The sequence below is a fragment of the Anguilla anguilla genome, chromosome 15 (assembly GCF_013347855.1).
Source record: "Anguilla anguilla isolate fAngAng1 chromosome 15, fAngAng1.pri, whole genome shotgun sequence".
Classification (NCBI taxonomy): Eukaryota; Metazoa; Chordata; class Actinopteri; order Anguilliformes; family Anguillidae; genus Anguilla; species Anguilla anguilla.
In genome coordinates, this window is record NC_049215.1 from 17979901 (window position 1) to 18006867 (window position 26967).

Below are 26967 nucleotides of genomic sequence, written 5' to 3' on the forward strand. Positions count from 1 at the left end.
GTATGCGTCCAATGTCCATACTGCTTTAACGTTCCCCAGAGAGCACAGTCGTATGCGTACACTGGACTCTGCATTTTAACTAAAACCCACACATTCCAGAGGCCTCCAGCATGAATTATGATATTGAACAATATTCCTGCTTATGAAATAAACATTTATTTTAGTCATAAACATTTAAATGCAGAGGGAAACTTGAAATAAATTTGACAGTAGTTAATTACACACTCCACTGCTTCCTAGGTTTGTGGACAAGCCTTAACTTATTTTTTTCCACATCTGGAATTTCCAAAAATTTCATAATGGGCCTGTCTACTAGCAACATATATTGTTGCTATATTTAACTGGCAAGGACTGCTATCCTTAATTTAGTGTTTGTTTATGACCGCAATCTCTACTGTTTTTATTTTTTGCTGAACCTGGATGAATTCTCACAGAAGTCCATCCACAGTAACATTCATTTTATTATAAACGAATGAAACATTTTTCTTAAGGATTTAAGGACCCCTTTTAATTACATTTTGATATGCAGAGTAAAGAGATTATTTATGAGAGGTAATAAAATAAAATGAAAATGAGTTAATTTACAAGTAATAATTTACTGATTTTAATTCAAACAACAAATGAACTTATCTATCATGTTTTCAGCTTTCTTAAAATATTAATACATAGTTTATTAAATTAGACAGTGAAAAAACATAATATATGTAAATTCTATAAGAAATAAAAACTTTAAAATCCGACTATAGTCACCTACCATCTGTTACTGTAAATTATATCTGAAGAATTTTAGATGCAACAGTGAATACCTTGTCTGCTTCTAGAAGAAAGCAAAACAGATTGGAACATTCAGCAAACTGCACTTTACCTTATTAATGATATGTTGGCTCAACAGAGAACAAGGAATTTTTTACTTCCTTCAAGGAAGATTCTCTTCATGTACTTCAAGCATCTCTACCAAATGTGCCAGGTATGATGCCAGCTATTGAGTTTGAGGCAGTATTATCACCCCTCACATAAAACCCAAATCTGACATGGTCTGTTCTTGCTGATATTTGAGATTAAGGCTGGTTTGAGGCTGAAAACTCCATAAGTCTCTACGACAGGCTTGCATATGGACCGCAGTGAACTATTGACAAACAGCAGATTCAAATAGCAGCTCTGTAATGCACATTCCAGTCACAGACCAACAGAACAGTTTCATTCTCCAGTGTTGCAGAGGTCCTGGTTCTAGCTGTCCATGTTCTCCAGGAAATCATTCTGGATGATCTCCTCCAGCTTGCTCAGGATCTTTCTGCTGTTGGGGGCCACATAGTCGGCCATAGACTGGGGCCCCTTCGGGGGACAGCTTAGGGCCCTGAAGAAGGGCTCGAGTTGGGTGAGGCTGGAGATGGAGCGCTGGGGGAGGAGCGGGAAGCCCAGGTGTTCTGTGCAGGTAAGCTCACCTATGATGTTCAGTTCCTGGACAGGCAGAACCACACATCACACACACAAGACCACAGACCCTATTATCCGCCTAAAATGTTTTTCTTATGCACATCCCTCATAGAAATACTTACCTAAACACATTTCAAATGTATTTATTTACATGTTCTGCAAATAATTACTCATCAAAAAGGCCACACCACTGAAGGGTACATAATTTTACAGGAATCTAAAAATGGGCCAGTTTAACTGCAGTGAGCAAATTCAAAATGAATCTGGGCTCTGGTGTAACCAGCTAAACCAGCGATGTGCCCCACGGTCCTCACCATGCCAACACCAACTGTGAACTGGCAACCTTATGAATCAGTCAAGTGATTCAGATAATGTGGGTGTGTGTACTAGGTTGATAGCTGTGTGCAGTAGAATGAAAAGTGTGTGCAGTGGAGTGATAGCTGAGTGGAGTAATATAGCTGTGTGCAGTAATAGAGGTGTACAGTAATATAGCAGTGTGTAGTAAAATGATAGCTGTGTGCAGTAATATAGCTGTGTGCAGTAATAGAGGTGTGCAGTAACAGCAGTGTGCAGTAGAATGATAGCTCTGTGCAGTAATATAGCTGTGTGCAGTAGAATGATAGCTGTGTGCAGTAATATAGCTGTGTGCAGTAGAATGATAGCTGTGTGCAGTAATATAGCAGTGTGCAGTAATAGACATGTTCAGTTTGATTCAGGATATGTGGGTGTACCTTGTATCTGCAGCGTAGGCCATCCAGCACCCTGACCACATGAGGCTGGCACTCCTCCTCTCCCTCCATGATGCTATTCTCTGGACCGCTGTAGCTGTCCACATCCACCTCAGGAACAAAGGCCCAGCGATACCTGCAGGTACGTACACAAGCACACACACGCACAGGCAGGGAAACAGCTTCAGAAACCGCAGGTCATTCAATTATGAAAATACATTATTCTCATATCACTGAAAATAAATATAAATGGCAAACACTCTTGAAGACATATTGATACATATTGCTCTTTCTACACACACACACACACACACACACACACACACACAAAGCTGTATGCTACAGTTGGTTGGCAGTAATGCTGTGCAAACAACCAAACCCTATTAAAACAACAACTAAAGCCCACAAAAGCCTAACATAGATAACACAGTGACTGGAAGAGATTTACATGCAATGTAAGAAAAGAGTTCTGCAGTGGAGGAAGGGTGTGGCTCTGTGGGTGAAGAAGGGTGTGGCTCTGTGGGAAAAGAAGGGTGTGGCTCTGTGGGTGAAGAAGGGTGTGGCTCTGTGGGAAAAGGAGGGTGTGGCTCTGTGGGAAAAGGAGGGTGTGGCTCTGTGGGTGAAGACAGCCGTCCACTCACATCTGGAAAAGGGGGATTCTCTCCGGGGGAAAACACAGTGTAGCGTCCAGAAACTTGCAGGCTGAAAGGTACATTTCCAGCTCACTGCGGGAGAAGAGGAATGCTGGTCCGTTCCTCTCTTGCGTCCCCTGTGCTCCTCGTCCCTTACTGGGGTTCCTGCCCACAGGGAGAGAAGAAAACAGGCGTTATGAGACTGATAGCTGGACCAAAGGCTTGTTTCCACCACTGAATGGCCTGCTCATATCATAAACCTTTCGTATACGTGCACAGTGCCCCACTTTACAGACAGTGCAGTGGACAGTTGTACAGACAGAAAACAGTGCAATGGACAGTTGAGTATTCCATATGGGGGAGAACAGGACAGAAATAGAGAACAAAAATAATTTTTAAAAAAGGAATCTTTTTTGTTGGAACAGAACAGAAGTGAGATCAAAATCTGCCACTCACCTTGAAAGTTCTTGGCCTTCCAGCAAAGTTTTCTCCAGTTTAACAAACACATGGATCTGACCAATCACATAGGGAAAAAGTTGTCATATTTTTCCCAAAACCAACATGACTTTTTCTTGACTTTAATTTTTAAGAGCATAACTGCTAGTAGTCCCTGCAGTTGCATCAATAACAAAATATACTCTAGCAGAGTAAAATTCAGCTAGCAGAGCAACATACTTTACCAGAGTTAGCTCAAACCCTGACTATTCACTGTTATTCAATGATGGACAGCAGCAGAGACAGAGTGCATGCTGGGATACTCACCAGTTCAGTGACCATGACAGGCCACAGGGAGATGAGGTGCTGGGGGCAGATCCGAAGCAAAAGCACCCGAAACAGGAGGAAGATCTGTGCCATCACTGAAGGAGCCTGCCCCACACGCAAACTCTCTGTCACACGCTCTGCAGGGAGAGAGAGCGAGGGAGGGGAAAGGAGAGGGGGAGAGGCAAGAGGAAGGGCACCTTGGATTAGTGTCAGGTAGAGACAGTACTGACGGGTTGGTTGGTACCTTGGATTAGTGGCAGGTAGAGACAGTACTGACTGGTTGGTTTGTACCTTGGATTAGTGTCAGGTAGAGACAGAACTGACAGGTTGGTACCTTGGATTAGTGGCAGGTAGAGACAGAACTGACAGGTTGGTTTGTACCTTGTATTAGTGGCAGGTAGAGACTGTACTGACAGGTTGGTTTGTACCTTGTATTAGTGGCAGGTAGAGACTGTACTGACAGGTTGGTTTGTACCTTGGATTAGTGGCAGGTAGAGACTGTACTGACAGGTTGGTTTGTACCTTGGATTAGTGGCAGGTAGAGACTGTACTGACAGGTTGGTTTGTACCTTGGATTAGTGGCAGGTAGAGACTGTACTGACAGGTTGGTTTGTAGCTTGGATTAGTGTCAGGTAGAGACTGTACTGACAGGTTGGTTTGTACCTTGGATTAGTGGCAGGTAGAGACTGTACTGACAGGTTGGTTTGTACCTTGGATTAGTGGCAGGTAGAGACTGTACTGGTCCAACTCTCCGCTGATCATGGCAAAGGCCTGGCGCTTCAGAAGCATGGCCTTCTGCTCGTAGTTTGGAGAGAGCTTCAGTGCACTACTCTGCATGTCTGACATGTGGACACATGGACAGACAAATGTCAAACCCCCATACACCCTAAATACATCCCCCATACACCCAATACACCCCCTTACATCTGCATACACTCTCATACACCTCCATAAAACCTCATTCACCCCATATACACTCAAAGCCCCCCATACATCTTTACACTAACATACACATTCATATAGCTCCACTCACTCGCCAGGTCCTTGAACAGGGTCTTCTCATAGGTCATCAGGTGATCAATAATGGATCCCCAACTGAGAGAGGAAACAAAATCATCAATCATGCTCAGGTAATGGATGACCTACAAGTGACTATTTGAGCTAGAACACTACTCGTGTCTGCAAGGATTGTTTGTATATAAATAACATATAAAGAGCAGAGGTATATAATAATCTAAACCTGATGACTGCAAATCCTGAGAAATTGCCCTTGTCTCTTGTACAATATAAAACAACATTTCTGCTACTAATACCAAAAACAAGAATGACTGTATGATACAGATGACTGGAATGACACCCCAGCAGCCCTGGGGTCGGAGTCAAAGGTTCTGCTGTATTTTATTGAGTTTTCCTCAGCATTCAATGTATCCACTAAAACAACTGATAGTATAGTGAATCCACCTCCCCTGGTTTCCTAGTTCTAAATTAGTTTATTTTAGGGAAAAAACAGCAGGATCTGTGGCCCTCCAGGACCAGGGTAGTGACTCACTACCCTCCCAGGGCCAGGGCTGGGGACCTCTGAAAGGGCCTCATTCACAAAACCTTTCTTCAATTACTCTTACTTTTGTTCTTAAAAATTTTCCTGAGAAAAACCAACATGGGATTCATGACATGTGCAGACCTTTGTTTTTGTGCATACCCCAGGTGTATGAGATAATGAATGCTGACTGTGCACAAATCCTGTTTATGTGATTAGCATGAGTAAACAGCCATTAACAAATACAGATGAGAAAAAATAATGATGAATGCCAAAATGTTCTTGGGAACGTTCTTACACAGAGTTTACGATCAAATGTGATCATACACATGTTTCAGGAATGAGGCCCAATGTAAGGATGGGGAGTGTTATGTGCTGCCCCCTGCAGGCCTTACTGTGCAATGCAGGATGGATCCATGCGGAAGAAGTGGGGGTCCATGTACAGGTCGAAGGCTTCCCTCTTCCAGACGCGTTTGGTGTAAGCGTACTCGCTCAGGCCCTGTAGCAGTCGTGCACTGGTGCAGAAACTGGGCACATTGTAAATACTGCAGGAGAACAAGGCAACCGGCGTGAGTCACAGGCAGACAGGGCAACCCACAGTGCAGGAAATCCAACATCACTCTCCATCAATGTGATTTAACACCAACAAATGATACAACTTGTGTGCCTTTATAGTTAAGCCTTTTATGTAATTAAATAATACATGATGGTTAACACACAGTACTCTAATCAGTCTCCCACTCAGAGGAACAGTGTGAGCACTGCCATGCTAATGCACAGACTGAAGTCTGTAACCTGAATGTCCTGCAGGAATTAAATGAGAATTTGTGAGACTCCACCCACTACCTTCTACTGTCTGCAAACCAGTTAATCACAGAGGCACAATTTAACAAGAGTCAGCTAATGTTTTGCCCAACATTCCATGCAAAAGGTTAAGCCCTGGATTGATACCCTTGACCCTACAGGGAGGTCAAAAATCAGAGCCTGAGGGAGGGTCCTATTTATAAAAACCACCAAATACTGCTGAAAATAGCTTTATTGTAAAAATGCATGAAGGTTCTTCTGATTTGTGATTATATGATTAGTAAAGTAAAGAAAAATTATGTTAATCAAGGTGCACTGTGTCCAGGTGATGTGGAAAAGCAGCTACCTGTGGTTCTTCAAGTATGGAAATACGTAGTCCAGGAGGCGGGAGATGAGTGGAAGGGCTTTCTCCTTCTCATCACTGCGAAACACCACATCCAAGAGAGGAGCCAGCACCTGGATACCATAGCAACCATTACCTCACCTTTATAGTCTTGAGTTTGGGCTGATGATTAGGGGATAAGGGTTAGGGTTAGGAGTTTAGGTTGCAGGTCAGGGGCTAAGGGTTAGATTTGAAGGATAGTGTTGTCAGATATCTAGTGTTTAGATTATGGCCTTAGAGAGAGAAACAGTGAATTGGATACAATATTTTATTGCTTCTAGGAATGTGGCCTGCCCTCCCCTCCACAAACATCAAAGCAAATGTTATTGGGGTAATTTAAAGTCCACTGATACCCTAATCTAGGCAGACGGTTTATGGGTCCCACCTCCTGCAGAGTTTGTTGCTGCCAACATAAGTTCACTTCAATGAATAAGTACATGGTCAGCTTTTAGGTAGGCCAATCCTTGTTATAAATGAGCCGGACCCCTTGCCTGTTGGAACCACTGGATTCAGAAGATAAACGTAAGGTTAAATAATGAGGGATTAGTGTTTAGGGGTGTGGGATAGGTGTTAAGGCTTTAGGGGTTCAGAGTTAGGAGTTAGCTTTGGTAATGGTGCTCCTACCTCAGCCAGCAGGGCAAGAGCCTGGATGCTGTAGAATGATGCTGTGGCTTCTGCCAGAGTCTCAGAGTCTGTGAACGGGAGGCATTACTTAAAAACTCGAGAATCACTCCCCAGCAGATCTCTCTCTCCGCTCTCAGCCTGCAGTGGCATGGGCATGGCTGTGGTTCCACGCTTACCGTAAAGGTGGGTGTGTTCCAGGTTTTGCGGTTGGGCTCGGACCTCCAGGGTGCGGCTGAGCCAGCTGGTCTGCTGCAGGGAGGATCCCGCTACCCCACCCACAACCTCCAGAACCCGCTGTGTCACCTCCTGCATTGGGTTACCATGGATACGCTCAGGCGCTGCCAATACACACTCAGACACATGCTTGCCAACTGCGATGTGCCGGCAAAAGGCTCCTGGAGAGCTGCTGCTTTCCAGGAGCCAAACTTGCCCTTCAGTGCATCTCCTGCTGGCCACATGGTGCCCACAGGCCTCAGGCCGTGAGGCCTTTGTTTACTGGGAGCCGGCGACTGGGAACCTCACTCCTCACAGACTGTAAGTCCTACCTGCACATCTCTGCTGTCCTTCTTGTTGTCCAGATTGGGAGACCTGTTTACAAAGTCATTGAGGATCCTGTGGTGAAAAAAGAAATAGTTAAACAATAAAGATAAAAACAGAGGATGTTATTCGCTAAATACATGCAAAATCGCTGTTTAAATCCATCCATGCAGTAGAAGCTGAGCCTGATTAGCCTATGAGAATATGGATAATTTGCTGCTGTATCTTGTATTCATGTTGGTCGTGGACTTGGGTAGTATCAATCCATAGTACAGTGGATCTTGACTCAGGCAGTATAAATGGATAACACATTGTGATTTGTGATCCTGCTTCATGCAGCAATAATGGATAACACATTGTGATTTGTGATCCTGTTTCATGCAGCAATAATGGATAACACATTATGATTTGTGATCCTGCTTCATGCAGAATTACTGGATAAAGCTTTGTGGGTCTTGGCTCACCCCAGCAGGAGGAAATACCCCAGGGGGGGCAGGCTCAGCTGCACAGACTCCTTCAGGAGGCTTAGAAGGGGACAGATGCTATCCTGGAGGGACTCCGCAGGAACACTGAGAAACAACAAATAATCTGTCTAAATGCAGATCGAATGAACATTAGTTATCACTATCACCATCACCATCACAATCACCACCATCATCATCATCATCAGCATAGCCACCACCATCATTATCATCATCACAGTCACCATTATCAAGGTGAGTGCGTCTTACCCCTGGATGAAGGTGTAGGTGAAATGCAGCATGGGAAGGGCCTGGAGGAAGTTCTGCAGGAGTGGAGGAAGTAGACTCATTCAGGATAGTGAAAGAAAATCCTTTTTTATGGTGGTGTTTCCGCTTCATGGACAATTTCCATCATTCGTTTATTTTCAGTGTAATTTTATTAACATCTTCCTATACTCAATGTGTCTCTTCTCCCAGTTAAATCATAATCATATTTATATGACTGGCACATTCTGGCAACATCCTCCATCATATCTGGAGAATATAGATTAATAGGCCTGTCACAGTAGATCTAGCCAGCTGTCACTTCTTTACACACTGCAGTTCTGTGTGTGTATGTGTTTGTGTGTGTGTGTGTAGTGTGCAGGGTACCTGATGCTGAGGTGTGTGTGTGTGTGTGTCTCTGTGTTTGTGTGTATGTGTGTGCGTGTGTAATTAGCAGGTGTATAGATGAATCAGGGTTTACCTGGTCTCCTTTGGTCTGGTAGGGTTTAGTTCTGAGCACCTCTTTGACCAGCTGCAGAATGGTGTTCGTACTGAGCATGCTCAGAGACTTAATCAGCTCCACTACAGTCACATGGAACTCATTGGCAACTGGCAAAATCTGCAACAAGCATGGATAACATACTTCAGTGCATTGAAATACACTGCCATGCTGCTGTATGAAAGATTGATGGGTTCTAGGGATTTAGAATGAGTGGGATCTCTGCTGGAGAGAGATGGTAGCGCATCTTGCTCCATGAGAACAGCTATAAGCTGGAAGGCTGTCTTTTTAAATGAAGTGGTAATGCAATAGAAAAGGTAGTGCAAATGAAAAGTAGTACAATAACTGAGCACCTGTATGTAAGTGTTTTGAAGGGTAAAAAACAGAGTTTGGAGTCACCTTGTTTTGGTTGTGGCCCCCCCAGCTTCTCAGTTCTCCCCACACAGCACCCATCGATGCCATGACCTGAACCCCAAACTGCGCCACGAGGGGGTTCAGGAACTCCAGAACTTTCTGCCTCAGGATCTGCACCAAAAACACATCAGTTTAACTCAGGCCTGCTTCCTGCTTTATTCAGTCAGGTAGAAAGCCCTGAGGGTAGCAGATGGGGGGTGGGGGGGCACAGCTGAGAGGGTGTCATGACGGGGATCGAGCCCTCGCCCTGTGTAGGGAGGCATGGCTCTAGAGTCGACCTCCCTGTGAACTCTGCCACACACCTCACCCACGTGCTGGGCTCTTAGTTCAGCCCTTTGTGTTAAAGCAGAGCTGTGAGGACTAAAATAATTCACTACCTGTAAATATATTCATAAAGCATCAACACTTCATGTGTTACAGTTAAGGTGAGGCAGCCAAATGTTTGAGAACACCTCCTTCATCACCAAAAGGGGGTGATATGCTTTTTATTATTAACTTTATCTTCACCTTAACTGAGAAACAATGAGGAGTGCAGATCTGACAGCTCTCTCTGCCACTAATTTTAATAAGCCACTTAGTGAGGCTTTCCTGACATGAAACAATGCTATCAAAAACACGCTATCAGCACCTTCAACACCATCAACCCATCAGACCTAACAAAATATCACACCATCAGTACCACCAATTCCACCTATAAGCACCATCAACCTATGAACACCATCAATGCCATTAATCTATCAGCACCATCAATGCCACCAACATTATCAGCGCCATCAATACCACAAGCACCAACAGCCCAATCAACACCATCAGATCAGCACCGTCAATGCCATCAGCGCCACCAAACCCCATCACCACCTTCATCCTACAAGCACCATCCACATCAGCACCCTATCAGGCCATCAGCCTATCAGCCCTGTTCTGCCCTGAGTGACCTTGATGCTCCTAAAGTAGACAGAAGTCGGGGAGGTCCTGCTGCAGCTGAGGGTGCCATCTGAGTTCAGGGTACTCCTCTGCGTCTCCTCCTTCTGGACCACTCCCCACAGCATCACCATGGTGACCAGCATCCGCGGCAGCTCATTCAGCAGAGCTTCGCGAGCATCCTGGAAATCTGCCAGGTAGGGCATCGCGAGAGACTGAGGAGACGAGAGAAAGGGTCAGAGTTAAGCCCCACGTCTATGAAATATGGAAGTAGGCCCTTTAAACAAGCACCTCACATTCATGCTGTGCTCCACATCCTACCAGCCAGCCCTCCCCCCTGACTAGTAGACAGCTCCATGCTGTGTTGCCACTTCGCCAGCTGTAAAAAACCTTCCTGTCTTCTGTTATAAACATTAGGTGTCTTTCTTAATGAATATTCATGTCATTAAACGTCTTTGAGTTTATTTTTACCAGCATCAAACTTTAAAGAACATGCAGGTGTCTTTCTGAATGCTGCAGTAAATCCCATTGCCATTGGATCTATGTGCTGGCTAGCACAATGAATCTTGCTGATCCAGTAGGTGATGTAATGCCGAAGATGTAACTTTGTGGTGATGTCATGGTAATGGTGTCTGGTCTAGAGTGTGACTCACCTTCTTGGTATGCAGCAGGAGGCAGTAGTGAGTGATGGTGGTCAGGCCATCCAGCAGGGTCAGAGGGTAATCAGGGGCCATGTTCTCCTTCTTCAAACTACATCTGCTAACAGTACAGACAAACCAACCATAATCACCCTATTCCTACAGGTATATTATGATTGCATGGGGTTATTCTCTGACATCGTACAGCAATACATGGATAGAAACACACTGTCTGTAGACTGTCAGTGTTCACATCCAACAATACAGATTAATCCATATGAACAATGAATTAGTCATGTACTTAAAGTGCATACTGTAGAGTGGTTTACAGAAGTGCCCCTTAACACACCCCCAAAATAAAATAGACTGTTTACTGTGCTGGCAGGGAGTTTGGTTTGACAGTGCTCAGCTGCATAATATCCTACTGGATCAGCATTATGTAAACCTTAAGTTCTTCATAATACAGTGTAATCATGTTTGGTATTGTTGGAAAGCCAATGTCATGGGGAACAAGCTGGTGTCTTTGGTGGAGTGGTATAGTGGGAGCTGACTAAAAATCTTAAAATCTAGGGCAGCTACAAAGGTTAACCCAGAGTGACAGGCTTGCAAACAGGATCTTCTATGTATTGTTTTGTTCTTATTGTGTTTTTATTGATGACCATTTTATCTATGCAGGCTACACAAGCCAGAGGCACGTCCGTATCTACCAAGATAGACAGCAATTTGTATACAGCCACACTACTGGTGGACATTTGCAGTCTCTTTCTATGTATAACTGTTGACACAGAGGAAAGGATAAAACATTATTTAGGAGTCAGATAACCAAGATATCATTAAATTAATCCTGTTCCAGGGCAATGGGTAAAACTACATGCATTCCTTCACCACTCAGATACGACCGCTGTTTGATATGTCTGAGGGGATTCGTACAGTACTATCCATATCTGAACACTAGCCTATAAATTTCCACCAATGAACAGACAGTTAATTAAAACCCCGGAGCAGAGGTTGCAGTGTACAGAGGGAGTGAGTATCTGATCTTATTGTTACCTACATATCTATTCATTTAACTTTAGCCAGAGAATAAAATATTGTGAATTGAAAACCCACATTTATACAGTGCTTCATTAGTGTAATGAGTGGCTGTATACCTGACAGGCTCAGGTGGACACCGGTGCTGTTGGACCAGCTCGTCCAGGTTCCTGCAGATCTGGGCAATGAAGGGTGCAGAGATAGCAGCCAGCGAGGAGCCCAGGTACGGCAGGGAGGCAGAGATGAGCGCCACCCAGTGGGCGTGCAGGGTGTAACCGTAGCAAGGCTGCAGGGCACGGGCGGCGGCAGACACAAGCATAGCCTGGGCGGGAAGGGGGCGTGTCTGCACATACTGCAGCGAGCGCGCGGCCTGCTGGAACAGCACCGCCTCCTGCCACTCCCAGCCCAGCGGGGACACACACACCTGCCCCCCCGGGGCCCCGCCCCCTGCCCCACCCATCCACACCTGCTTTTCCAGCACCATCAGCACCTGCAGCAGCTTCAGCAGCTCCACCTGCAGGGCCTGCTCGCTCCACGCCTGGCCCCCGCCCAGGTTGATCAGGTTCTCTTCCGAGACCCCGCCGTCCTCCTCCAGCAGTCCCTCCCTGCGCGGGCCCGCCCCCCCGGGCCTCTGGGTGATGTGCATGGAGGCGCACAGCGCCAGCAAGGCATGCCGCTGAACCTTGCACCCCGAGAGCAGCCTCCACACCAGCTCCCTCATCCCTATGTCCCGCCTCCCAGCTCCGCCTACATCCTGCCTCCCGGTCACACCCACCAGCTGGCCCATGAGCAGGGCCAGTACCTCAGCACTTTTCACCTGCAGGTCCCGGTTGAGGGAGAGCTGGGCCGGGTCCACATGCAGGTAGCAGGGGTAAAAGGAACGAAGGAACTGCAGGCACAGGCAGGTGAGCAGCTCTACTAGCAGGATGGGGCGGGGCCGGGCGGGCGGGGTCAGCAGAGGGGCATAGAAGCTGTGCCCCTCCTGTGCCTGAAGGTGGCGCTGTGTCAGGTTGCATATGAGGCGGTGGTGGGCGGAGTCAGGGTGGATGTAGGTGGAGCACAGGGCCTGCATGAAGGGGGCAGGGCAGGAGCGCAGGAGCATCTCCACCACGGAGAGGGCGTGGCACACGGGGGCCGAGTCATGCGGTTGCAGGTACAGCAGCGTATGTCTGAACAATGACTCCAGCGCCTCCCGCTTCTCCTTCTCCTGCTTGAGGAGGCGCAGGTGTGCCATGGCCTCCTGCTCCAGGTCCTCGTCCTCGGACCCAAGGGTGGGGGCAGAGTCCACCCTTCGCAGGTCGATGGGCGGGGTCTCATCCCCACTGCTATCACAGTCCAGCGGCTGCACAGGGGAGAGTGAGTCTGAGCTGCTATAGGACTCTGCCAGTTCTGAGTGCTCCCTGCTCTCTCTCTCCTCCTCCACCTCCTGCTCCTGTTCCTGTCTCATCTCCTCTTTTTCCTCCTCTCTCTGCTCCTCTCCCTCCGCCTCTTCCCCCTTTCCCATGAACCTGTCCTCTTCAGCGGACTCCGTCACCATCTTGGCGGTCCCAGGAGCACTCTCCATCTCAGCCCACAGCGCTGCACGCTCCACAGGCGTCACATGGCTCAGTGGGCTCTCTTCTGATTGGCCGTCAGTTGCCATGGCTTCAGCTGACCTCCCAAAATCCCCAGAGAATTCCCACTGTCTACAGCTGAGCTGCTGCAGATTGTCTGAAAGGAAAGTTTACATTTGTATACATTTATATTTTAGGCCCAAACCAAACATATTCACATATTTGTCTGAACCAGTTTACAGCAATTCTTATGGGCTTTTAACACTTAGCCCTAGTGCTCAATACATTAGACTCAAGGGCACCAGAGACTTGTGTTCTTCTCACTTAGAAACCTGTAGATGGACTTATGCACTTACTCTGGATAAGATCACCTGCTAAATGTATGTCATGTAATGGAATACACCTAATGATATTAATGAGAGGAACTACACTTAGTCCTGACGTATGAATGAGCAACAGACAGAGTGAAACCCACACACAGAATGAGCTACCTACAGCACAAAACACACGCACCCACTGTTAGGTTCTGTTTGACCCATTGGATGGAAGAACACTGGGTTGTGGGGTGGAGTAGGAGGAGCAGAACCGGTTCTAAGATCCGGATTACGTCGTTAAGGGAAAGAACACGGATCAGCCAGCTCTGCGCTGTGGTACTGATGGCCCCGTCTGGACTGTTCAAGTTATCCAGAACCACAAACAAGGATCTGAAAGAAGCAAACATAAGAGACTCAAAAACAGGTGACTGAATCACAGGTGACTCAGTCACAGGTGACTCAAACATGGGTGACTCAAACGTGAGTGATTCAATCACAGGTGATTCAAACGTAAGGAATTCAAACACAGCTCACTGTGGATTGGGGGGATCTTGACATTACAGAATAAAGTGGAGGATTGGATTAGGGCAGATCCAATGATATAAAAGCAACTTCTATAATCAGAAGAGTAGCACACTCACCTATCAAATGAGCGGTTGAGCAACATGGTCACATTGGTCTGGGTCTCTCGTGTCAAATGCCATAAAACTGAAAACCTGTGGAGGGCTTCCAGACGAACAGTCTAAGGGAAAACACACACAGGCAAGCACATACACACACACACACACACACACACACACACGCACACACATACACACACACACACACACACACAGTGACTGTGTAGAGTATGCGTAAGTGTGTGCTGTATGAGGAGTGGGAATGCGAGTATGTGAGTGGGTGCTCTATGATTCTGTGAATGTGAGGGTGTGCTTCTGAGTGCATGTGTCTGTAAGTCAATGTGTGAGTGTAAATGTATATGTTTATGTGTCCCAGGTTTAAATCAGTCCTGAATAGAGGGGAAGAATGAGGAGCAGCAGTACTACAGGCCTCCAGGGCCGGGTTTGAGTATCTCTGGCGTATGCTATATGCCCTGGTCTCTGTACCTTGTCTTTGTGGATTAGTTCCTGGCAGATGATATTCTCGCAGATGGAGGCAGACGGTGCCAGGCAGTGCAGACGATAGAAGAGCTCCACGGTGGGAACGTGCAGTTCCCTCTGCTCCGTATCCAGCTGCCCCCACAGCACCTGGGCCACACGCTACACACAGGAAGTGATGCAACAGAATTTCACCATTACCAGTTCATCATATGAATAAAGCACTGAACAACACAAGCCGCGCTGTGCGTGTGTGCTCTGCAGTGGCAGCGAATAGCGATGCAGCTCTGTACCTGGTAAAAATCGGTGCTCTGCGCCATGACTGTAAGAAGGGTGGGGTTAAGGGGCGGAGCGGTGACCATGTGCAGCTGACCACTGAAGGGGTTATTCTTTGAGCTTTTGTAGCGCCGAATCTTGTCTTCTATTACCAGAAGTAAGGACTGAGAGCGGTCGACTAGTTCTAGCATGGTGGACATGGCCACATGTTGGATATGGTGGTCCTTCAACAGACAACACATCATCAACGACATCAGCCACAGGGGGAGGGTGTCCTCAACATTTCCTGTTGAAACAGAGACAATGTCAATGTTAAACCAGCAAACAGCCACAGGATGTGTTCCCCACTGGTGCAACCCCAGGCAGTGCAGAGTTCAGAGCCATCCTAATGTCAACATCAGGCGGGAGCTGACAGGCCGAGGCCGGAGCAGGTGAAGCACACGTGTGCACACAGCATCAGACTCACCTGTGCTGTGGAACACGCAGGCGCACAGGCCCTCCATCTCCTCCTCTGATAGGTACAGGGGAAAGGTGGTGCATTCCAGCAGGAGGTGACACGTGACGGAGAACGCCCGGCAGCAGGCCTCCGGAATCCTCCCCCCATCTCGGGCCCTGAGCCTCTCCCCCCAGTCCAGGCGTCCTGCCCCCCATCCCTCCCTGTCCCCTGAGGGGCCGTCCACATCCTGCTGCATCTGTTTGTCAGGGGCAGCGCCCCCGGGCTGTGGATTCAGCGGCGGCTCCTGGCTCTCCGTCTGTCCCGAGGGGCGCTTAGCGTCCCCAGCCTCCCCGGGTTCCTGCTCCTCCCCCACCACGTCCAGGAGGTGCCTGGCGGGGAGGCGCAGAAAGAAAGAGTGAACAGGTAGAATACTGCACAGGGATAAAATCGCAGGGGATCAGCAGAGTGCTGGAGCAGCCCTTTAACAACACAAACCAGGCTCACTAACTGGAGAACATCTACAGAATGTCACTCTCACAAAACCACAGTGAGAACATTTACAGAATTTCACTCACATAACACACAAAAAAAACACAAAAAATGTGCACAAACAGAGAGCATATCTGTGTGACAGCAATACAGAGGGTATGTAATGTGATAATCAAGATGAGACTTCTTCATTATATATTCCTCAGTAGGGTACTTCCACAGGACCATGAAATAATCGTTATCATTTAGCTGCTAAAGTATGACTAGGCATAGTGATTTTCTGTTCACATTAAAGACATATCTTCTACTTTAATATGCATCTTCTTTTTTACATACTGTACTTTAAATTAATAAATGGTTCCAACACATAGTTGCACATGCATAGCAATATGAGAAAAAAAAATCGAGTAGGTACGTATCCAACGAGTAATCGATCAATCCATTACTCATACCCATCCCTACTTAAGACATTTCCAAATGATCTTTCCTGATAAAATGGCAAGAACAAGCATCCACAGATCCTAATAATTTTGTTAGTGGAATAACAAAGCTGAATAACATTCAGTGTTCTTTGTGAATTTAAAATAATATTCAAGGGACATGAAGGAAACTGGAAAAATTTATGTGGTGGGAGTGTTTACCAAAACTCACAGGGAATGTTCTGAGACTTTTATGGGAATGTTCTAGAATGTTGTGGCCAGTACCTGGCTATGAAGGAGGCCAGGATGTCCTCCACACATTTGGCCATGTTCTCCATGCTGCCGCCCCGCCTCCACACATCCTCCCTCTTTGGGCATGACTCAAGCCCCTCCTCCGGATTGCCCGGGGTCGACTCTGAGGGTGGGGCCACTAGGTCTGTGGCACTGTAGTCAGCCTGCGGGGGCGGAGTTAGTGCTGAGCATCTGCTGTTCACCTCCTGCTCTTCCTCCCGCTCCTCTTCCTGTTTTTCCTGCTCTTCCTGCTCTTGCTCTCCTGTCAGCTCTGTTGTCTCCAGCCCCTCCTCAGCAGTCTGGTCTTCTTCCTCTTCCTCCTCCTCTTCCTCTTCCTTTTCCTGCGCCTCCCTCCCACCCTGTGTTAAAGAGGGAGGGCTTTTACCTCACAGCTAATGATACTGTCTCAGAGCAAATTAAGCCCTTTCAGTACATTTTATTATTATGTGTGCATGTGTGTTTGTGTGTGCTTATGTATGTGTGTGTGTGTGCGTGTGTTTGTGTGAGCGTGTGTGTGTGTGTGTATGCGTGCATGTGTGTGTGTGTGTGTGTGTGTGTGTGTGTGCATGCCTGAGTCTCCTGACCTGGGCCTGGCTCCCTTTCTCCCCCAGGGTTTGTGGCTCTTTGGTCTTCCCTGAGCAGCCTGCAGGTGTCTGGATCCTGGTCAGCACCTTCAAGCAGGCGTTCAGGCCCTGGGTCAGTTCTGATAGGCTCAGGGTGGTCATGTGACCCTGCAGGGCACGCAGCATTCTGACCAGCATCTGAGGCAGGTAGTGGGTCTGGATCTCAGAGTACAGCTCCTACAAAGTCACAGAGTGCGCAGTCAGAGTATAGCTTTTAGTCACAGTGGCAGGCCAATTATATAATGTGAAGTTGTGACCAGCAGCAGAAACACAAATATATAAACATATGTTTCAGAATTCTCTCCTAAAAGAAAGCACTTTGAAAGAGGGACAGCACAGCAAATCCAACAAAATAAAAAAGGGGTGTGCTTTATAGTACTACATTCATAAAGCTGCTAAAAATAGTATGCTCTCAGGCACTTTGTGACATGACCTGTCACCGCTATTCCCAGTTCACGGTGCAGAGAAAAAACAAGAACGTGATGGATGTAACGAGTGCAATTCCAGTACTGACCAGGGGGATGACATCCAGCAGGAAGGTAATGAGCTCAGAGAGCTCAGAGAGGGAGGGGGGAGCCCTGGGGGGTGGAGACCTCCTGTCTGTGTGTGCAGGGGCTGATGGGTCTCCTGAGTTACCTATGCTGTCAACCACAAACACACCCACATCAGAACAGATCAATCACAGAAACACACCCATATCAGCACAGTTCAAACACAGAAACACACCCACATCAGCACAGATCAATCACAGAAACACACCCACATCAGCACAGATCAATCACAGAAACACACCCACATCAGCACAGATCAATCACACAACCACATTTACATCAGCACAGATCAATCACACAACCATACCTACATCAGAACAGATCAATCACACAACCATACCTACATCAGAACAGATCAATCACACAACCATACCTACATCAGAACAGATCAATCACAGAACCACATCAGGATCAGAACAGATTAATCACATGGAAACCTATATCAGCACAGACTCATCACACAGAAGGAATTATTATATACACTAAACACATGATTTGTTCTGTACCCAATTGCAAATCTAGAATAGAACTGTATCATATATAGATGGGATTACACACAACATTGAATATAGACTAGCCCAATATCCTGCACACAGCCTGCAGAGTAAGCCTCAAAAGGGGGAAATGTTGGAAAATTCCAAGAGATATATAACACCTGCTTGTACACCCTTTGTACACCCATCACTATATCAGAGCACATGTAAACAAAAAGAACACAGTGTGCAGATAACCGGGTTCCCATAAGGAGGCATTGTTTTGGAACGGCTTTCTTCAATCAACATGAAAAAACATCAGGAACTTCTAACGGCTGACATTTTGTTTTTGCCAATTACTTATCAAGGCACATGCAACTTATCAAACTTATTAGAGCACATGTCACATTTTTGTTTTATTTTTGTTTTTGCTAATGTTTGCAAAACATTTAGTCTACGACCTAAAATGTCAAGAATAGGAGGTGGTTTGGGGAATTTCCAAGGAACATAGCCACAGTGATTTCATAAAGTCAGCAAGATTGAGTGTCAGCCAATGAACATCATTTTATGCAAAGTAAACAGATAAGAAATCTATAAACCATTGTGGCGCATTGAAAGAGGAAACACCCATAAGGAGGGAATTAAGGGGGGTTCAGTCTGAAAAGGTGTATAAAAAAGAATGTAACTGATGGCAGAGCTTTCTGCAGAAAGGTCTCGGCTTTGTGATCACCGGTTGAGAATAAAGTCTGATATTCTGAAGATTCTGCCTCATCCTCTTTATTGAAAATATTGAAGAAATTCTGCACAAAGATTGAAGAACTTTTCATCTGGAAAGCACGACAAGAGCTGTGGGGTGGCAGTCTGACCTGAGACAGGAGTGAAATTGCCCACTCATGTAGTCCCACAGGTACTCGGTGCCCAGGGAGCTGATCAGCACGTTCATGGTCTTCAGGAGCTCGGCCATGTTCCTGTTCTCTCTGAGGACACAAAGAAAGCCATGTTCTGGGGACAGAACCCACCAGCAGCGGATCTGCTGGTTCCTCATCACTAACACCACTGTGACTTATTAAAAACTACAGTTTTAGCCTGATACCTGCACAGGTTGCCGTACAGTTACCTGGCAGAGATCTCCAGCAATTTGATACCAATCACCTTACTTGCACAGGTATGGATGTGTTAGTGAGTATTATACTGTGTGTGTTATATGACAGCTTTAGTCTTTATTTCCCTCACGTATTAACAGGCTGTGGAGCTGCACTCAAACAGGAGTGAATGTGTTTAGTCACCTGGTACCCTGGCCCCCAGTGATTGGCCCTCTGCAGCACCTGTGCAGCGCCCTGATCACCTCCAACATCAGCTCACCTGCTACCTGAGTACCTGAGCAGCCAAGAGAGCACACGCAACCACATTACAGAGCTTACACACATTCATAACACACTCCAATCACATTATCTTTCACTGATACACACAAGCTGCTTCTTGCTGTACATTCAAGGACACATGTTCAAAAAGACAGCCATCCGAGAGAATGAACGCTGCTCTTTTTTATTATGCACAAGGGAATGCCATCTATGATGTGTAAATACAAGTGTATCACCTCTGAGTGTACATGCAGGTGTATGCGCAGGTGTGCGTAATGGTATATGTGCAGGTATATGCGCAGCTGCATCACCTATCTCTGGTTTTTCCAGCAGGATGATGATGATCCTAAGGGGTCTGAGGTATTCCAGCACATTCTCTGCATCTGTGAACGTCTTCTTCTGCTCCAGGATGTTTATCAGAGCCTGTTTATCAGCCCACAACCACAGCCAATGGCCACTGATGAGACTAGTGAATACATTTGCATGTTTTCTAAATTCATTTACACTTAGAAAGTTATGATGAGAATGTTCCAGTCATATATTATTTTATTGTACTGACCCAGTTCTGTCTAAATCACAGAAAACTGTTCCAGACGTGTTACATGATTATTACCAACATTCCCTGATTATTATCATTCAGTCATGAACTGATGAACTTTCCCAAGTCATTCTTGCAAGTTTAAAAAGATAACATTCAAGGGGCATCCAAGAAACTAGATAAATGTACAAGCTAGGAACATTTACCTTAAGGTTCCACTACCCACAAAGACACAATAGAACACACAGTCAATTGGACAAGTGAGCTGCAGTGTTAGCTTTGAACTGTATGGTGTGGATAAGGCCAGGGGACAGAATCACCTGTATTAGTAAGTCTCTGGAGTATTTATCAAAGTAGAAGGTGCCGTGGCACTCCAGTGTGGTGGATATGTTGGGGTCTGGGGCTACCATGCCCCCCTTACAGTCTGTACCTGAAATACAGCATCACTCTATCATTAGCACACCTGAAACACACATCACATATAACACACCTGAGGCACTGTTTCACACACAGCACACCTGAAACACAGCGTCACACACAGCATACCTGAAACACACATCACATATAGCGCACCTGAAACACAGCGTCACACACAGCACACATGAAACACAGCATCACACACAAATACCTGAGGCAAAGTGTCACACATAGCACAGCTGGGACAAAACATCACTAGCAAACCCTCCTTCATAACCTTTATTTTATGGTGGCCATGGAATGTCTGCGGTAGAGTATTGAGGAGCACTGTACCCAGGAGCCAAGCATACATCCTCCTGTTGAGTGACAGGTCTCTCCTCAGCAGGGTGAGGGAAGCAGCAGACATGATGCTGACCACGTCATCCTGAGTAATGGGAACGCAGGCCTCGGCTGGATCCTGAGAAGAACAATACGGAAAAACACCACTGAAGGATGCACTGGCAAAAAAAAGCACAGCAGTGATGGAGGTGGTTGGCCAATGATAAACCAGAAAGAAGAAGAAAACAACTTACCTGACAGGAGGAGAGAGGGAAGAAGAAGAGCAGGATCTCCAATGTGTTCCTCTGCACCAGCACGTTAGCATCCTGCAGAGCCAGATAAATGGCCTGCATCTGAAACAGACACGTGTACATACACATAAAGACAGAGACACAGACACATGTACAGACACATAGAGACAGAGACACAGACACGTGTACAGACACACAGAGACAGAGACACAGACACGTGTACAGACACACAGAGACAGAGACACAGACACGTATACAGACACATAGAGACAGAGACACAGATACGTGTACAGGCACAGAGAGACACAGACATGTGTACAGACACATAGAGACAGAGACACAGACACGTGTACAGACAGAGACACAGACATGTGTACAGACACATAGAGACAGAGACACAGACACGTGTACAGACACATAGAGACACAGACACAGACACGTGTACAAACACACAGAGACAGAGACAGAGACACAGACACGTGTAGATACATAGAGACAGAGACACAGACACGTGTACAGACACATAGAGACAGAGACACAGACACGTGTACAGATACACAGAGACAAACAGAGACACAGACATGTGTACAGACACACAAAGGCAAACAGAGACAAAGATGGACAGATTGAAACAGACATTCAGAGACAGGGACACAGTCAGAGATTATCAGTCACAGATAAGTGATTGTTTACGCTGTGGTCACACTTCCCTGGAACCACAATCAGAGTCATTCAGTCATTGTTGGAAAGACATGTTCACAACGTGGTTCAGACAAGTATGCCATGGAACAACGTTCTTTCACTTTCATAAAAGTTGACAGTTAGAAAGGAACAGACACGTAAGCATGAGAACACTCTGATACAGAATCTCTCTCTCGTGCTCTGCCATTTGTTTATATATTTTTTAAATTTAACCAAGAGAAATTTCACACTAAAAAAACCTACATGGAACAGAATTGGAATTTACCATACATTCTCAGTTCAGTTCATGAATGGACCAGACACTGATGCACACACATGCATACACATGCGCATACACACACACACACACACATGCACACACTCACCGCCAGCATGTGGTTGGACCCCAGCATGTACCGCTGCTCATGGCCGGAGCCCATGCGGTCGAAGTGGAGGACGATGAAGGAGGTGGCGGGGAGGCGAAGCAGGGGGCTGATCAGTATGCTGCTCCACAGGGCACTATAGAAGAGGTGCTGGCCCACCAGCAGGGACAGCTTCACCATCAGAGCGTCAGTTCTAGGTGTGGGGGGGGGGAGGCAGGTGTTAAAACAGGAGCAGCCATGCATCACAGATTACCAAACAGACCTTGTGATCCACAGTCCTTCCTGCTAACTGTTCGCTCACTGCGAGCTGAAACTGTAAATGAGACCCATTGGGCAGAATGCAATACAAAAAATGTGGAAGGCAATTAGGCTGGTACACAGAGAGGAGTCAGAGCATAGAATTGTGCTCTGCGCAAGAATGCAGCACATAGGATGTCCATACAGAGTGCTTAGCACTGTGGAATTCATCATAAATGCTACATTAGCGCTACATATTTTCCAGTACGCAGTCAATGCAGTCTCTGTTTCTGTGTGCAGCCCTGTGCCGCAGGCTGATATTTGCTTTATTCTTGTGTGTTTTGGAGCTATTTGCTGTATTCTGCACAGTGTGTGCTTTAGCACCGTCTGAGAGCTATGAGCTTCAGTGTGTTGGAACTGGTTGTGTCAGCGCTGAGAAAATGTTAACGTTTTGTTATCAAAGATGTTCTCTTTTTTTTTTTTTAGTTCAGCAATAGATGCTGCTTGGCAGTAAAATAAGGTTGTTGCTTTCAAGGAAAGACAAAAAACACTGCAGTCTGTAAGAATTTGGATAGTGACACATTTTTTGCTGTTTTGGCACTATGTTCCAGCAATTGAAATGAAACCATGACTACGAGGTTAAAGTGTAGACTGTCAGCTTTAATTTGATGGTATTTACATCCACATAGGGCCCATATCAACTCAGCTGTTTCTGAAGCTCAAATTTAAAATCTCACTCCAGCCAGCTGACCAAAGGCAACCCTGCCTTTAATGCTGTGTTAGTGCTATGTGTTTTAGCAGTGTGTTTTAGCATTGTATTTTTTAGCGCTGGGTGTTAGCACTGAGCCTGGATGCTTGTTTAGCACTGTGTGCCTTAATGCCTTGTGTTAGCGCCGTGTGTGTGTGTGTTAACACTGCGCGTTCAAGCACTAAGGTAGAAGAGTGCCTTGGCCCTGTGCGTTGCTCTGTGGGCTTTAGTGCTGTGTTAGTGCTATATGTTAGCACTAATAGTGTTGAAGTTGCTTGAAAGAGAGAAAGATTTCTTTTTGGGGGGCATCTTTGCTGCTTTTGCATCTTTTCCATGCTTCCCTAGCTAGATAGTTTTGACTTGGCTAACAGTGCTGCATTCCGGAGCTTGAGAGGGTGAGAGTGGCACACTGGCACTCAACTCTACTTAGCTTGAATTGTAACATGACTCATTCATTAACTAGTCAGATACTCACAGCTGAAATACATTCAGGATTTTCTGTTTGTGTCAATGCACAGGACTGAATAGGCTTAATCAAAATAAGAGACCTGAATGGCAAATGTGTTTTATCATAACATGCATTCTTTAATAATTCTGGATTAAATTAACCGCATTCAGTATCCTAGCAAATCCTTGATAGTTGGCGATGCTTTTTAGTGCTGTGTGCTGGTGCAGAGAGTGCTGGGGCCGTGTTTGTTACTCCATGATGTTTGTACCTGTCATAGACCTCCAGGCCCTCCTCCAGGCCGGGCAGCAGCCCCATGACGAAGGCCTGCAGGCTGGGCAGCAGGGAGCGCTGCAGGGGCAGGAAGTAGCGCTCGTACAGCTTCAGCAGCGACGGCCGCACCGCCATGGCAGCGTGACCCAGGAGCGGGAACAGCCCCGAGCTGCGGGCAGGGGGCACAGCATGGCACATCAGCACAGAGAGAAGGGCACCACTACAGCAGCCATACGCATATTAAACAATACTGGGCTCTCACTGGAAACATTCACTTTTTCACACAATTTCCACTGTTCGTCAATAATAAGTAATATCTTATTAGCTTTCCAGTAATGAAAATTGTTTATAGACAGCATTTTGCAGATCCTCAGTTAAAAGTACTTACCTGTATATGAAGAGATCCTTGGCGAGCCATTTGGTTCCGATGATCTTGAAGATGACCTCATAGGTCTCCAGGGCCTTGAGGTGCACCCCGCTGGGCAGGGCCGGGTGCAGACACTGAGCTAAACGCTTACAGATTATCAGCCTCTTCGGCAGGAGGGAAAACTTCAGATTACTCTGCAGGGCCTGAGAGTGGAAGAACGGGAGAGATAGAGAGGGAGGGAACAAGGGAGAGAAGAAGGAAGTTCGGGTTATTTTGGAGGGCCTTATGACAGAGGAGAGGGAGACAAGTGAGACACAGTGACAGCAGGTCAGCACTGAATCCACCATACTCCACACTGTGTGGCCTTTACCATAGGACCAGCCAAAATAACACAAACTCTCCTCCAATACTACTCACAGAGGGGAAAGAAAGAGTGAGCTGTGCGTTCGCTTTCAATTGCCTCCTTCATCCATTTATTCCACACAGCATCCAACATACAACACTCTCTCAATTGCTGGGAACAATTAACTGATAATGACACCAAACTGTTGGCAGCACTGTTCAGCTACATCCACTTACACACACAATGTTAATGTGCGGTCAAGAGCTATATGGAGTAGAGGGACAGTGAAACTAAAGCATTAATTTCAGTGTGCACACCAGGCTGATGATTACCCTGGAGAGAACAAAGGGAGCAGTAAAACACTTACCACCAGCCTACTACTTAAGATATAATATCTTTCTGCATTTACATAGTTTGCTTTCACACACTGGATTTGTACTGAGGCTTCTGGTTTTAAGAATGGTAAAAACATCCAAAAAAAAAAAGCATCCAAACTGAACCTTCGTTGATAGTGGTGTTACTTCTGCACTCCTAAACCCACAACACAGGGGCCACTTCCTGCTGGGTTCTGTCACTCACTGATAAAGTTAAAGATACATACAAACACCACGGCTACAAGTCACCCTCTAACCGCCCCTCTAGCTTCCCTTAATGGTCTATAAAGCCAACCCAGGGTGAGCAGGATACCACCGCCTCCGAAACCATGCTGCCCCCCTTGAGCAGTGACACCAGCGTAGCATTAACCCAGAGGGAGCGGAGCGGACACCCGTGCCTTGGTCAGTTTGTCCAGGGAGGAGATGAGGTCGGCCCACTCGCTGGAGGACTCGAAGCTGCGCAGCGCCTTCTCGATGGCCGCCCTGTAGGCGCGGTACTGAGAGTCACTCTGCAGCTCCAGCTCCTCTGGGTCCATGATGACTCACTGCAGTCCCAGCATGCTCAGCAGCTGTCAGGTGAGTGAAGGCAAGACCACAGAACGAGGTCACATCCAATCAGCAGATCTGTTCATTTCACCTACACCTGAACTTACACCCTCCCTCTAACATAGACCTGCACTGTCTCCTCACTTAAAACACTGCCTCTCTTACCTGGCAACACGTAAGTTCTAACCCCTTTTCAATTCTGCTTTAGGTATCTTTTCTATAATCTACATTTTAGCTGTCCTCTTTATGTAAAATAACAGATGTAAAGAAATACATGTACATGAAAATGTAAAAATCCTCTGAACTTCAGAGAAAAGGGGTAGCAGACCCATATGAAATTTAACAAGCAATGATATCGTATGTGTCTTACTGATTCCCAAATACTCCCGGGGTTTGTGGGTGGGCCTACAACCTTGGCAGCAATAACTAATACATTTGTTTGCACATGTATAAGGACTCATAAAACCAGTTTTTGCCCTTTAAAATAGATTGTTTTGAGAACAGCAGCTTCCTCGACACAGATGGCTGTAAGGTCACATCAGTTTTTGGGGAGTCAGATCTGAAGCTCGAGGTTAACTGTGTCCTCATCCTGATTCGTTGCAGATTCAATAAAAGTTCAGTTTATTAAACCCATATGTGCTGACTGTGCATATTGCACTGTCTGTATAAATGGGTTAGTAGTATTGATATACTGTATGTTTTCATTCTGCAGTTCATTCTGAGCCAGATTGAACTCTTAGGGATAGTGGCATCAAACTGCCCTTATATTTCACATTAAAACAGGAGAATATCTTGCAATGAATAAAGTCAATTTCCGAAGGAATTATTGACTAAAAGTGCTACAATTTAAATAGATATTACAAGAAATTTACTGCGAGTATATCAGTCTAGGATTCTGTACATTTATATTTATGTTTGCTTCATGTAGCAGAGCCACCTACAAAGCACAAACAACAGAGAAATTCGAAAGCTTCTCTTTTTAAAGAAAGAGGCAATTATACTTAAAGTCACCGATGACTGCGTCTCCACACATTTTTAAACTCACGTCCTGTGTTAACAGTGCCATACAATCCACAACCACTCATGGTGCTGCGCAATTCTGATTACATTATTTCTTACTTTCCTTAAATCTACTTAGGCCATTGCTTACTTCTTTCAACAATTAAAGAAAGGATACAAACAAAACAATCAAATTTCTAACCCTCTCAAATGCAAGTGGGCATGGTTGAAGTACCTTATATTTTCAGACGTAGACCTCTGAAAGCCTTCAGCCAAGCCGCATCGACCACTGGAAACAGTTGGTTAGTCTCCCGTGCAGTTCCTGTCCCACACACAAAGGCCAACTCTTGGCTTGCTCATGTTAAAGAGGGAATGACAGAGGACTGGCGTGTTTGCTAAGCAGGCATGGCAGGTCACTTTGCATGGCAAATCAGCCGCACTGTCAGATGACACTGCTCTCCCTGCACACACACGGGGACTCTGACACCGAGGCTG

At 46.1% G+C, this 26967-nt stretch overlaps 1 protein-coding gene across 1 annotated transcript; it reads right to left on the minus strand.

Annotated features, from left to right (window-relative positions):
- Window positions 1-173: 173 nt before the first annotated feature.
- LOC118214375 (protein dopey-2-like) lies at window positions 174-26833 on the minus strand. Its single transcript, XM_035394285.1, has 38 exons — window positions 26708-26833; window positions 25326-25496; window positions 24232-24413; window positions 23842-24012; window positions 22144-22333; window positions 21080-21178; window positions 20841-20964; window positions 20411-20520; window positions 19864-19975; window positions 19478-19568; window positions 19058-19168; window positions 17682-17808; window positions 17129-17344; window positions 16539-16903; window positions 15376-15734; window positions 14927-15195; window positions 14643-14795; window positions 14178-14278; window positions 13736-13926; window positions 11789-13379; window positions 10653-10758; window positions 10014-10214; window positions 9064-9189; window positions 8647-8784; window positions 8172-8224; window positions 7905-8009; window positions 7449-7515; window positions 7080-7209; window positions 6904-6971; window positions 6244-6353; window positions 5489-5638; window positions 4590-4651; window positions 4267-4395; window positions 3557-3693; window positions 3251-3306; window positions 2804-2959; window positions 2166-2298; window positions 174-1458 (listed from the first exon to the last, which is right to left on the minus strand). Exons 2-38 carry the CDS (start codon window positions 25461-25463, stop codon window positions 1228-1230), a joined length of 6858 nt encoding a protein of 2285 aa, XP_035250176.1. The 5' UTR covers window positions 25464-25496; window positions 26708-26833; the 3' UTR covers window positions 174-1227.
- Between the last annotated feature and the right edge of the window lie 134 nt (window positions 26834-26967).